Below are 12,571 nucleotides of genomic sequence, written 5' to 3'. Positions count from 1 at the left end.
TCACAAATCATAAGATACAACACTTAAAGATAGTCATAGGGTACAAGTAAGCAATCAGGAAACAATATCAATATAAATTGTAAGGACACAAGCAACAAAGTTACAGTCATACAGTCATAAGTGGAAGGAGATGGGTGTTGGGAATGTTGAGAAGATTAATAGTACTGCAGACTTAGTAAATAGTTTGACAGTGTTGAGGGAATTATTTGTTTAGCAGAGTGATGGCGTTTGGAAAAAAACTGTTCTTGTGTCTAGTTGTTCTGGTGTGCAGTGCTCTATAGCGTCATTTCGAGGGTAGGAGTTGAAAAGGTTATGTCCAGGATGTGAGGGATCTGTAAATATTTTCACAGCCCTCTTTTTGACTCGTGCAATATACAGTTTAAGAGCAGCATTTGTCTTTTCATGGATAGTAAAACTACCAAGCCTGTTTTTCTGGGAGGCAAAAGATCTGATGCGACCAATCAGATTGAATTTGAAGTTGCTGGAAAACTTTCTGGGCTTTAGTCAAAGTTGCAAAGTTTGTGCATTTGGATGCATCCGTTTGCTGTAAATTAATACTGCAAAAATGAGTGCAGCAAATGTTCATTTATACAGTTCCAAACTATGATTTGTCTTACTTAACCATGGTTTGTTGAATAAAACATAAGCTAAACTTGCTTAATACATTGTCAAAATGTGCCAATTCTCAACTCCACTAAAAAATGCTTCCTCTATGCTACCACTTGCCTCCGTGAGTTTTCCCAATGGTATTCATTTGTTAGTAAAGGCCTGGGCCACAAGGCTTTAGGAGATGTATATAAATATGATCACCCACTTTTTTCTGCCAAAATACAGCATGCTGTTTCAGTGTATTTCAGCCCTTTCCTTAGTGGCTTCTCTGGGCTGCATTTAGAAATCTTTTGTCAGCTGTTCCTCTGATCAGTTTCCACTTGGCCATGGCATGCAACCAGCTGTTTGCTTTGATCCAGGCAAAAGAGCATTCCAAGCCCACTGACCTTCCATAGCCTTTGCAATGACAGCTGTGTAGCACTGCTTTCTGGGTTAGCTCACTTTGGCTTTAAGACTCACTTGGGCACAACCTGGGTGAGTACCGTCCAAAAAGCCTGGCTGTCAACTCCGTGGATTGTATGTGGTTGAATAAGGGTGGCCTTTCACCTATGGTGATCTTCTCCATCACCAAGACCTATCTTGTACAATGCTGCTGACATTGCAGTCCCATTGGGCCCGGCAAGAGCCTTCCTGTTTTCTGCCTTCCACTTGCAATAACAGAAAAATGGTCACAGGTAAGATCTGTTTGTGGTTAGCAGAAGGATTCTGCATAGCCATTTAAAAATCTCCTCCTCCTAAGCGGTCAATATGGAGATGGCGGATGAGGTGTACAATTGTCTATGATCATAGGGCAAAAGGACAATGGATTATTTAGAGAAGGAAAAGGTATTTTGTTTTACATTTGTAGTAGATGGGAAAGGAAGTTGTAATGTGAGAATATTTTTCAAGCCATATGAAAGAGCAATGTCAGAAACTGGAAGATTCTGAGGAGGAAAGTCTAGCTGAAGTGTTAGTTTATTTATTTATTTGGATTATATCCTGCCGTTCTACTCCGACAAGTACTCAAGATAGTTGAGAAAAGTTAAAAATAGAGGAAGGTAAAAACCTAGATTAAAATTAACAGTAAAATTGATATTAAAAATTATTTAACAGTTAAAATCTAGGTTAGGGTGCCTTTTTATTCTTGAAGATGAAGTGACCTAGTTTCTTGAAATGCAAGGAATAGGTTGGTCTTCAGTGTAATGAGAATGAAAATCTTATGAACCATAGCAGTACATCTTTAGGGTTTCATAAGTTACATGCGTGAGTTAAAAGTAACATGGCTGAGTGTGGATGAATTTCTAAGACTCAACATGATGAATTCTATACTGATGCATCATAAAGACCATGCTCATAATTACTGCTATAACAGAGGAGCATTCCTTATATGGAAGTTTTTGAATCTTATCATGGTTACAGAATTTTATTTAGACTGAATGAGCAGTGAATTTTGTGGGAGTTGCATATTATATTGCTGGTTATCTTTGTCGTTTATCTGATGGAAACACTTTTTGATCTGCTTAGTTAAGGGTGATCAGCTGAGTTAAGGTGGTTGCAGTGTTATCTTTAAAATGCTTATTGTATAAATCATTTCTTGTGAGAAGAAAAGTGCGGTAAAGAAACAAAATCTTCGTTTAAATGACCATGAGCTTGCACCCTCCTTTAAAGATACTTGTTTTACTAAAGGAAAAAAAGGGAAATGCCTTGAGTAACTTCTATTTTACAAACACAAAAAGCCCTCAAACCGTTATAGGGCTATAAGACATGGGCTTCAAAATGCAAGACAACGCATGTTGAATATGAAACTCAAAAAACTACTTGCAGTTGCATTTAATAACAGAACATTGGTTGAGCTGGACCTAACAATAAAATACTTTCAGGTCTAAATTATTCTTACATTTATTAATTTCATGTCCAAGCCCTGGTTTGCTAGATAGAATCCAAGATAGAGAAGTCTAAATAAATAGTACTGGTGCATCCAGAATTGTGTTTCTGAGAATTTATTTGTGGCTATCCTTTTTTAAAAAATTAAGTAAAATTAAAAGTGTGAAAGATGAAGGGAATGAGATATAATTGGGGAGTACAATCCATGGGGGTGGTGCATCTCATGACTGGTGGAGAGACAATACCTCCGTAGCTTTAACGGTTTTGATCATCAGTTATTTAAGTCATAGAATCTGTACTGTTTGGAATGCCATATTTCATAGTACATAATAAAGCCAATCAGGGATAGTCATGGATGAACCATTTATAGCAACTAATAAAGAAATGACTTTATTAAAGATATGTTCATCCTGGAGGATCAAAAGATGGTTTAAGTTTTAGCTTATTTTTGAGAAAGATATGCAGTTAACTCTAAGATTGGATTGAATTATAGATCATTTCTGCATTATGCTTAGGAAAGACTGTTGTCACATACTTAACTGTACTTTTTAGTTGAGAAAAGAATTGGCTGTCTTAGTTAAGCAAACTCTTCTGAGTTGGAATTGATGGGGCTTGCTCTGCCTGACCAGAATTGTGAGCTCAAGTTGTCTGCACAGCGCAGAAGCACAGCACCACAGCCCTGCTGCTAAGTATGCAGCTATAGCTAGCACAACATTATAGAGATGCTGTTCTGCTAAGAATTGCATGTAGCTGGGCTGAACTTGCCAAGACAGTACTGGATTTTGTGCTTCAGTGGAGCAGAGCTAGGAATAGAAACGGCTAGCTCTCTAACATGTTCGCTACTGTATCCCATTCCAGCCACTCTTAAAACATCCCTTGCACATCTAAGAATAGCACTTAGTACTTTGAGTGTTGCTGGGGCACCATCCTTAGTAATAATAAATTCTGTTTATTATTTATTTATCAAATTTATATGGCCACTGATCTTACAAGGAATGATTCTGGGTGCCCAACAGCAAAAAAATGTATAAAATAGTAAACACGACAAACACAGTCATATTTTAAAAGTTTTTAAAATAGCATACACAAGAGATTTGACCAGTAACGGAGCCATCGCAAGATTGAACCTCATAAAATTGCATTTTATGTGCAAAAGTGAACAGTGACGTAGACCTCTGTTTTGAGGAAAAGCAGAATTCCTTCAATGGAGAGAAATCGCAAACATAACTAAGAAATAGCCTATAACTTCAGTGCCAATTTTGAAGGCTCCCCAAATCTCAATATTAGTTTAGTGTTGAATAGGTTCTGCTGTTCCCCTGGTATCAACCATTTATGTTAATATGGCATCTTGAAAGACATAGGACATAATATGGCATCTTGAGAGACAGAGTGCCCTGAGTCTTGAGAGACATGGCATCTTGAGAGACATAGGAGAGACATAGGAGACATAGGACATAGAGACATCCTTGTCCAATTTATTTAAACAACTATATATTTAAATGCATTGTAATTAATTGCATTATAATTAATTCCCCCACAGTGTAAAACTTACAATGCTGTGCAGATTTAGCCAGCTCCAGCCCACTGTTTTGACTACTGACTAATATGACATGTCACTGGCTTTTGTTATTTGTGGGTACTCTTAAGGCAAGGCTGCATTTTAAACTAAACAAACAGCCGTGCCTCCTTGAATTGCAGCAGATGGTCTAGCTGCACATTTTTCATGTTGAGATCAAGTTGGTATCGGCTCAAATCTTATACCAGGCCGAATATATGTAATAGGTTAAAAATCCTTCACACCATATGTGACATCAAGGCATTGGAAGGATAGTACTTGACAGAGAGTCTGAAAATGTTCATTGAGATCCTTGTCCCTGCAGCATTGCTCTGTGGAACCCATTCTTTGGCTAGTTTTATCCTCACTTCAAAAGTAGCAGAAATTAACTGCAAACATTACAAAACTGCATTTAGTTTCGGTCGCCATGATGTAAAAGAGATGTTGAGACTCTAGAAAGAGTGCAAAGAAGAGCAACCAAGATGGTTAGGGGACTAGAGGCTAAAACATACGAAGAATGGTTGCTGGAACTGGGTATGTCTAGTTTAATGAAAAGAAGGACTAGGGGAGACATGATAGCAGTCTTCCAATATCTCAGGGCCTGCCACAAAGAAGAGGGAGTCAAACTATTCTCCAGAGCACCTGAGAGTAGAACAAGAAGCAATGGGTGGAAACTAGTCAAGGAGAGAAGCAATTTAGAACTAAGGAGAAATTTCTTGGCAGAACAATTAATCAGTGGAACAACTTGCCTCCAGAAGTTGTAAATGTTCCAACACTGGAAGTTTTTAAGAAGAGATTGGCTAACCATTTGTCTGAAGGGGTATAGGGTTTCCTGTCTAAGCAGGGGGGTTGCACTAGAAGACCTCCGAGGTCCCTTCCAACTCTGTTATTCTATTCTATTATTTTGTAATACTATATATCATTTGCAGAGTGCCCTGAGTTCAGTCCCCAGCATCACTAATATAAGGTCTTTGGTGATAGGTCTGAAGAAAACATCTCATGAAAGCCTAAGAGAATTGCTATTGAGTCAATGTAGACAATGTTGGCTTAAAAGTGTTACAAATCTAGCTCAGCTTCCAATGAAACATTGTTCACATGACAGCTAAATTGCTTCCTGCCCCTGATGTGTCCCTGCTTGAGCTAATTTCCCTCTCAGCTATGTCCCATGTCTTCTTCCAATGGCCCTTTGGAATATACTGTGAATCATTAAGAATAAAATTTGAACCTAGATTTACTGTTTTAGTCTAGAAATGTTTCTTGTGAAGAGGGCAGGTCTTATTATAAAGGAGAACTACTATACTGTAATACCTCCTAAGATCATTAGGTTATATTTTTGGAAATCTTTGAAATCTGATAATATATATGATAAATATGACATAAAACTTTTTTTTACCAGTATTTGTGCACATCAAGGCCATAAATACCGTATTTTTCATAGTATAAGACGCTCTGGACTATAAGACACATCTACCTTTTTTGGTGAGGAAAACAAGAAAAAAAAATCTGCCTCTGCCTCCCAGCAATTTTGCCTCCTTGCAGCAAAAAGCAAATAGCCTGCTTTACTTTCATTTTCATTTTCAGCATAGCTTGATTAGCACAAGAAAAAAAAAATCTGCTCCCAGCAATTTACCTCCTTGAAGCAAGCAGCAGAGGCCTGCGCAGCAACAGGCAATGGCAATCCCTGTAGCCTGAAACAACTGAGAGTCAGGAGGCGGATCCAAAGGACAATCAACTTGTGCTAATTAGCCTGTGCTGAAGCTGAAATGGGCTGCTTCTGCTTGCTGCAAGGAGGTAAATTGCTGGGGGCAGAGGCTAAAGGGGGGGCAGTAGGTGGGTGGGGCTACATTCGGTGTATAAGTCGCACCCAAATTTTCACTCCCTTTTGGGGGGGGGAAGGTGCGTCTTATACTCCAAAAAACATGGTATATCCATTATAACAGAGGAAATAACATGAAGAAAATGAAGTCAAATCAGATTTCCAGTACATATAAAACTAGAATTCTGTGACCTGCACTACCACTTCTCATGACTCGCAGAGAATTTGTGTGTGAGAGAGAGAACATGTATGCACGAACAAAATTCTTCTCTTGGCATATAATTAGATTAATATCTTACATTAGTAAATATTTAGTGTTTATTTTTTTTCATAAATAGTAATGCTGGGAGGAAAAAGAAGTATCCTGTAGGACTTTTCTTCTTTGAAAAGAAAATTGGTAATACCATAGTATTCTGGTAGTCTGGTCCTGCAGAAGTTTTCATCTGGAAGTTAAAAATTAGAGAAGACAATTTATATATACTTACAGATAATTAGAAAATACCATGACCTTATTAATATAACATGCAAATGGATGAAAGTTATTTGAGCAACATGTAAGTTATTTCAAGAAGTTTTGGGGTTGTTTGAATACTTTGAAAAAAGTGCTGTGATAGGACACATAAATCTCAGCAAAGGAGTCCACAAAAATAGAAATGTATATCCTGGAAAGTAGTAAAATAAAAGTGATGATCTGATGGTATCTCCAGGGTTTAAGAAGAGTGCTGCTCAGGTTTCCAGTGCAAAATTACAATTGCTGGAAAAGAAATCAGCTGGCCTTCCTCAGTCAAACATGCAGGTGCTAGAATTCTTGCTGGATCACATGGGCTGACCAAGAACTACTTGAGTGAAATCATCTATAACAGGGGTCCCCAACCTTTCGGACCTCAGAGACCGCTAAATTCATAATTTTAAATCCCACGGACCACTAATGATCTGCCTAATGACTGGCTGGGTTGGCCTGGCTAGGTGGTCATCTGACTGGGTGGGCGTGGTAAACGTGATGTCACTCAAATTGAGGAGCACCTCTACTTGCCCCTCCCCTCCCAGCTCCTCCTCGCCTGCCCGGCCAGGCTCCTTAGTGCCCCAACAGGAAGCAGTTATTGGAGCTAAGCAGCCACCATGAGAAAGAGTTGGCAAAACAGCTTAGTTCAAATTGGGTCTGACCGAGGAGGCTCAGCAGAAGCACCTCACTGAGGACTAGGAGCATAGGATTTAAAACAGAGGGAAGACCTGTGGGAGTGCAAGGCCAGGTACCAGCACCTGGAGGCTCAGCAGTGTCAGACCTGGAAACCATACTAGGCCGTATGTTTCCAGGCGCTGCCACATTTCTCCCCTGAGGGGAAGAAGGGGGGGTGATGGGTATGGTTACATTCCTCAAGCGATCAAGGTCGGATTGTGTTCGCATCTGCAGAGGGAGTGGCAAGAAGAGGTTTCGAATAAAGTGGAAGAACGTTGGACCATGTGACCGGCAAAAGGGTTGGCGGGGGTGGGACTCTTGGGGTTTGTATAACAGAGAAAAGAATCCGGAAATTTCAGTTTTGGAATTTCACTCATCATGTGCCAGTTTCCTTATGCTAGTAAAGAACTTTGAAAGACAATGGCTTCAGAGTTTTTTTTATGCAGAAGAGGTTTTTCTGGAACCTTGAGAAGCGGGCTGAGATGGTCAGCCAGTTCCAGGCCATGATGCAGTCCCATTAGAACAGGGCCCTCCTGTTCTTCTCCACCAGAGGCGCTTCCCTCCAGCCTTCGCCCAAAGTCCTGCATCAGGAAGCTGAAGCAGACCTCAAGTCGGAATTTCTGCCCCCCTCCGACCCACACAAAAGACCCCAAAGCGGGAGACTCTCTGCAGCAAAACGTTCATTTCACGTATCCAGTTTAGGGGCCGTAGTTTGAGGACCCTTGATTTAGTGCAATATAAAAAATGCAAATAATTTTTTGCAGACCACCAAAATTATCTCATGGACCACCAGTGGTCCCCAGACCACTGGTTGGGGACCGCTGATCTATAATGTCATGTGGAGCAGGTAGCTACTTCAGAACAAAATATTTGCCTATAGCTGTGCTGTATTTTTAGTCCAAAAATTATATAAATTCTTAGTGTTGTAACATACAATGGTTCTGCACCTTATTGCCTTTGAAGCTTGAACCATGTGAAGATGTCCAGATCTTTCTGACTGATCGAGAGAAAATAAATGATCAATTCTATTCCTCTAGCCACTATAATTGGGGCTGGGGCTGATAGCTAGAATAGCTCTAGAACAGCTGCCTCTTTGCACAGGGAATATGGTTGACTTGCTAGATCGTAAACTTCCTGCAACAGCTTCAGAATGAGCCCTTGGCCCTCATCTTTATATCAATGTAATGGGGGGAAATGCATCTGGGCTATAATGCAGCATTGAAATTAGTAGCAAGCAAGAGGGACACTTGCCATTTCCAGATTATTCCGTGACTTCTTGTTCATTACTTTTCTACTAAAACTTCTAGTAAAATTCTAGCTCACTATGGTCTTTTATCAGGACCTTGTCTGGAGCTGTTTGTAATAATTGTGTGTTAGGAAAAGTGAATTCCACACATTCAGATTGATATGTTCTTGCACTGACAGTAAAAAGTTATTTCTTGTGGGAGAAGAGCAATAAACGATAGTTTAGAATCTCAAGGCAGTGCCAGAAACAGTTAAAAAATTGATTACCCCATATACTCTTGGGAACTCTTTATTTATTTATTTACTTATTATTTATTTATTTATTTATTTATTCATATTTTTATACCGCCCTTCTCCGAAGACTCAGGGTGGTGTACAGCCAATAAAAAGACAGAAATCCTAAACAAATTAAAATACTATATAACAAATCTAAATTTAATTTAATTTTACCTAACTATGTTCAAAAAGTGATCTTATTTGTAGGGGTTACGTTGCTAAATGGTTTAGATTTAATGATAAGCTTAATGTCTATTAATTTTATACAAGTATTTATACTTTGCGGATCTTTCTGTTCTTATTTATGGATCAATTTAAATATTTTAAGATATTTACTTTTTTGTTCACTGTGTAATCACTACACAGTGCTGATTCTTCTTTTGTATTTCATTGTTTTAATAAATAAAACTGATGTTAAAATGTGTAGGGGTGCATAAAACAACCATAATATGATACGAACTCAAGATTAGTATTTGAAGATGGCAGGATTTGATTTTCATGTAAGGTTCAGGATTTAGAAGCAACAAGATTAGATTTGAACCTATTCAAAGTTTTGATAGTTGTTTTTTCTTTAAAAAGGGAATGGAGAGGAATTAAAACTTTTCAACAACTTTATTTGCAGAGTGGAATGTAAATAGCTGTGGTGATAGAAGTTTTAGAGGATACTAACCCTGCAAAATTTTGTCTAGCTACCTTAGAGGATTTAATTGTAATATATTTTTGAACTATTCCCCTTTCACTTCTTTTAAAACAGGCTAGAAGGGATGAGAAAACAGACTGTAAAGAATTTGCCTGAATCAATTTAGAAATAAAAACATCAAAAACCTGTTTTTAAACCTGTTATTATTAAAGATCAATGAATTCGCAACTCTCGGACCACCTGTTTTTGCTGGGACATTTCTTGGCCTAGTTCATTGTCCAGCTATTCATGTCACCATCAGGGAATCCAGTCCCCTTCTACTTCTTTGCTCCTCAGCTCTGTCATTTTATGGAAGGAAAATTATAATAATATTTAAAACTCCAAAAGCCAGAAGCTGCAAGGAATCTTTGAATCGCCATCAAATCACTCCAAAGCTATTTGAAGACACCTCAAATCATAGGCTTGATTTGAAAGGGCATTCAATTGAATCTCATTTGAAATAAGTCACCACTTCAACATTTTGCACAGCCCTAAGCAATTTGGTTTGGCTGCATGACAAAATTTTGCTTCTTGCCTAAGCTCCACCTAGTCATCTGTTTCAATCCTTGCGGTCCCAGCCTACCAGGAAATGTATCCAAGGAGAGGTATCCACCAAAAATTAATGCAAATGCCTTCTTGTTTTCTACTTGTTGCCCCTCCTTTATGCCTTTCAAGCTTGGCCCCACCTTAGTTTCTCCTCTTGCTTCTCTTGCCTGTACCTATGATGCTCTCATCCTCCCTTTCCAAAATCCCATTACAGTAGTGATAGGACATGCTCAGGAATGCATCCTTGGTTCCCAAAAGGTAAAGAAAAACTCATTTTCCAGACCTAGAATTGATTACATTTCTATCCTGTCCTTCCTCTAAGAAGCAGAGGGCTATATATTGGGTCTCCCTTTGTTTGATCTTAACAAACCTCTAGAATGGGTGGGAACGATGCCCTTTTATGACTTGCGGACTTTAACTTAAAGCCAGCATGGCTAGCTCAGGAATTCTGGGAGTTGAAGTCCACAAGTCATAAAGGGGCCATAGTTTATTTTTTATTTATTTATTTATTTATTTATTTGTCATAACAATATATCAAGCATCACACAAAAGATATAGTATATAAACATATATATGAGGAAATATAAGGAGGTATAAGCATATATATATATATATATATATATATATATATATATATATATATATATATATGTATGTATGTATATATATATATATGAATATATGAAGAAAAAAGAAAAACAATAGGACAGGAACGCACACCCCTTAGTTCTCCATTTTTCTCTAGGAGGATTAACTGAATGAATTGTTCAGAATTGTTCAGAATTGTTCTGAAGGTCACTCAATAACCTTCAGGACTGAGCACGGAGTTTGAACCCAAATCTTAGCGGACAGAGTCTTAACAGCAGACCTCCCATGCTGCATTGCTCGACATTTGAAAGCCACCTTTGAGAGTTTTCATGTACTGAATGGAGGACTAAAAGTATTTTGGGAGGTACCCAGTTTTCTTTCTCTTTTCCTTTTTCTGTGGTTTTAAATCTTGGTGCCAACATTTCATTCATCTCATATTTGTCCCTCAGTTTTCCTGATGGTGTTGTTCAGCCGATACTTCCATAAGCACTTAATCTGAAAAATATTATAAAATGCGTGCCATTTATTTCTTAATGCAATACCTTGTAGCTGCGCAAATAAATTCAGTGGACTTCTTATTTGGCAAATATAAAGGGAAGTCTAGGTAAATAAAGTAAATGCTAGGAAATATGAGCATTAAAATGGTGAATTGTATGTGTTTGACCTTCACTTTGTGGTTTACCGTATTACTAAAGAAATATACTTAATAGTGAAATACAGACAACAATTTGATGTACTTCTGTTGTCGTTCTGGGCTATTTTAGGAAATTAGATCTATTGTCAGCTCTCCTCCTTTCCTACAGACAAGCTAGGAATAGAACCGAATTTCTGGGGCACATCTTCACTCTAAATTGTAATGGAGATAGCTGACTCTGTTCTTAAACTGGAGTTCATTTTGCGGTCAAGGCATAATGTTATTTTGGGGCAGTACAACCATGTTTTGCAATATTTTTCATCTAGGCTCTTTTTTTGTCCTCTAGGTGGCAGCAGCACCCCACAATGCCAGCTGCCTCCCTGCAGCCAGGTTGCCTCTCTGGGCCGCTCTCTTCCTACTGAGACAATCATGTCGAGCCAGCACAGCCATGCTCCCTTCTCCAGCATCCAGACCATGGCTGAGCATCAGCAGGTAGTTCCCTGGAAAATCCTTACACTGCCTTCCTTAGAGATCTCCCATTCATCTCATCTTCAAAAAGCATGCAGTTAAACTGTTAAGCTGTTTTCTCGCTTTCGACCGGTAGCTATTCCAACCAAAATCTGCATGCATATCTTGCAGTTTTGAAGCCCTCGTTTTTAGAACCTGCTATTAGAATCCAGGCATTAGTTCAGTTTGTGAATCATGGAACATGGATAGAAATTTCAGAAGAGGTAAATGGCTTCTATAGTATCAGCCACAACCTCCAATTGATGGCAAACCATTGGTCAAGCCTCTAAAAAGGAAGCTCAAATTTGGTGACAGGCTCTATATCCAAAATCAAAATACAATCATCTTAACATCACTACTGCACACACTTTTCTTTGTGAATTTTTTTCCCCTAGTTCCATGGGAATTATGCCTACAGTATATCTAACTCTTGTCTTTTCGTTATTTCTCTTCCATAGATCATGCCAGACCTGGCCATTCTGCAGAGAAGGATCCCACTTACATTTCGGGACTCTGCCACAGCCCCACTGCGCAAGCTCTCTGTGGACCTCATCAAAACATACAAGCATATCAATGAGGTAAGTTCTTTTGAGGGCAGCTTTGATTAAAATACGAAAGGAGGAGGAGAGTGATGTCATAAATACCAGCCTCATTTTTCCCTTCATTTTCTATGTTGATAGTACCATTCCATGTTCTTTCAGTAAACAAGCTGAGACTTTAGTTGTTGCCCTGAGAAAAAGTAACTTTCATTTTTTTTAAAGGAGCACAGCATTTTCTTTTTGCTTGGGTGGTTGGTTGGTTTTTAGTTACACCCTGATCTTTGCTATAATCGACAGGTCTATTATGCTAAGAAGAAACGCCGAGCTTTGCAGGTGGCACCTGAGGACACAAGTACCAAAAAGGAACGGAAAGTGCACAACGAAGGCTATGATGATGACAACTATGATTACATTGTCCGCAATGGCGAGCGCTGGCTAGAACGTTATGAGATAGACTCCCTCATTGGCAAAGGATCCTTTGGACAGGTCAGAGGATGGGGGAGGGGCAGCAAAGAAAATAATTTTGTATCTGATCTG

General features: G+C 38.8%; 1 protein-coding gene across 2 annotated transcripts in view; it reads left to right on the top strand.

Moving 5' to 3' along the window:
* Positions 1-12,571, top strand: part of DYRK1B (dual specificity tyrosine phosphorylation regulated kinase 1B) — a 34,905-nt gene that overhangs the window by 12,060 nt on the left and 10,274 nt on the right. Inside the window, exons 1-4 of one of the 2 annotated variants that reach the window (XM_058195863.1) lie at positions 1,061-1,283; positions 11,335-11,480; positions 11,954-12,073; positions 12,332-12,520. In XM_058195863.1, the coding sequence (XP_058051846.1) occupies positions 1,196-1,283; positions 11,335-11,480; positions 11,954-12,073; positions 12,332-12,520 (543 nt within the window). In that variant the 5' untranslated portion in view covers positions 1,061-1,195. Of the gene's footprint in view, positions 1-1,060; positions 1,284-11,334; positions 11,481-11,953; positions 12,074-12,331; positions 12,521-12,571 lie in introns of those variants that run through there. The other variant, XM_058195864.1, reaches the window with a different exon arrangement.

The sequence above is a fragment of the Ahaetulla prasina genome, chromosome 10 (assembly GCF_028640845.1).
Source record: "Ahaetulla prasina isolate Xishuangbanna chromosome 10, ASM2864084v1, whole genome shotgun sequence".
Taxonomy (NCBI): Eukaryota; Metazoa; Chordata; class Lepidosauria; order Squamata; family Colubridae; genus Ahaetulla; species Ahaetulla prasina.
Note: the sequence above shows the minus strand (reverse complement) of the source record. Positions and strands in the feature narration are given on the sequence as shown.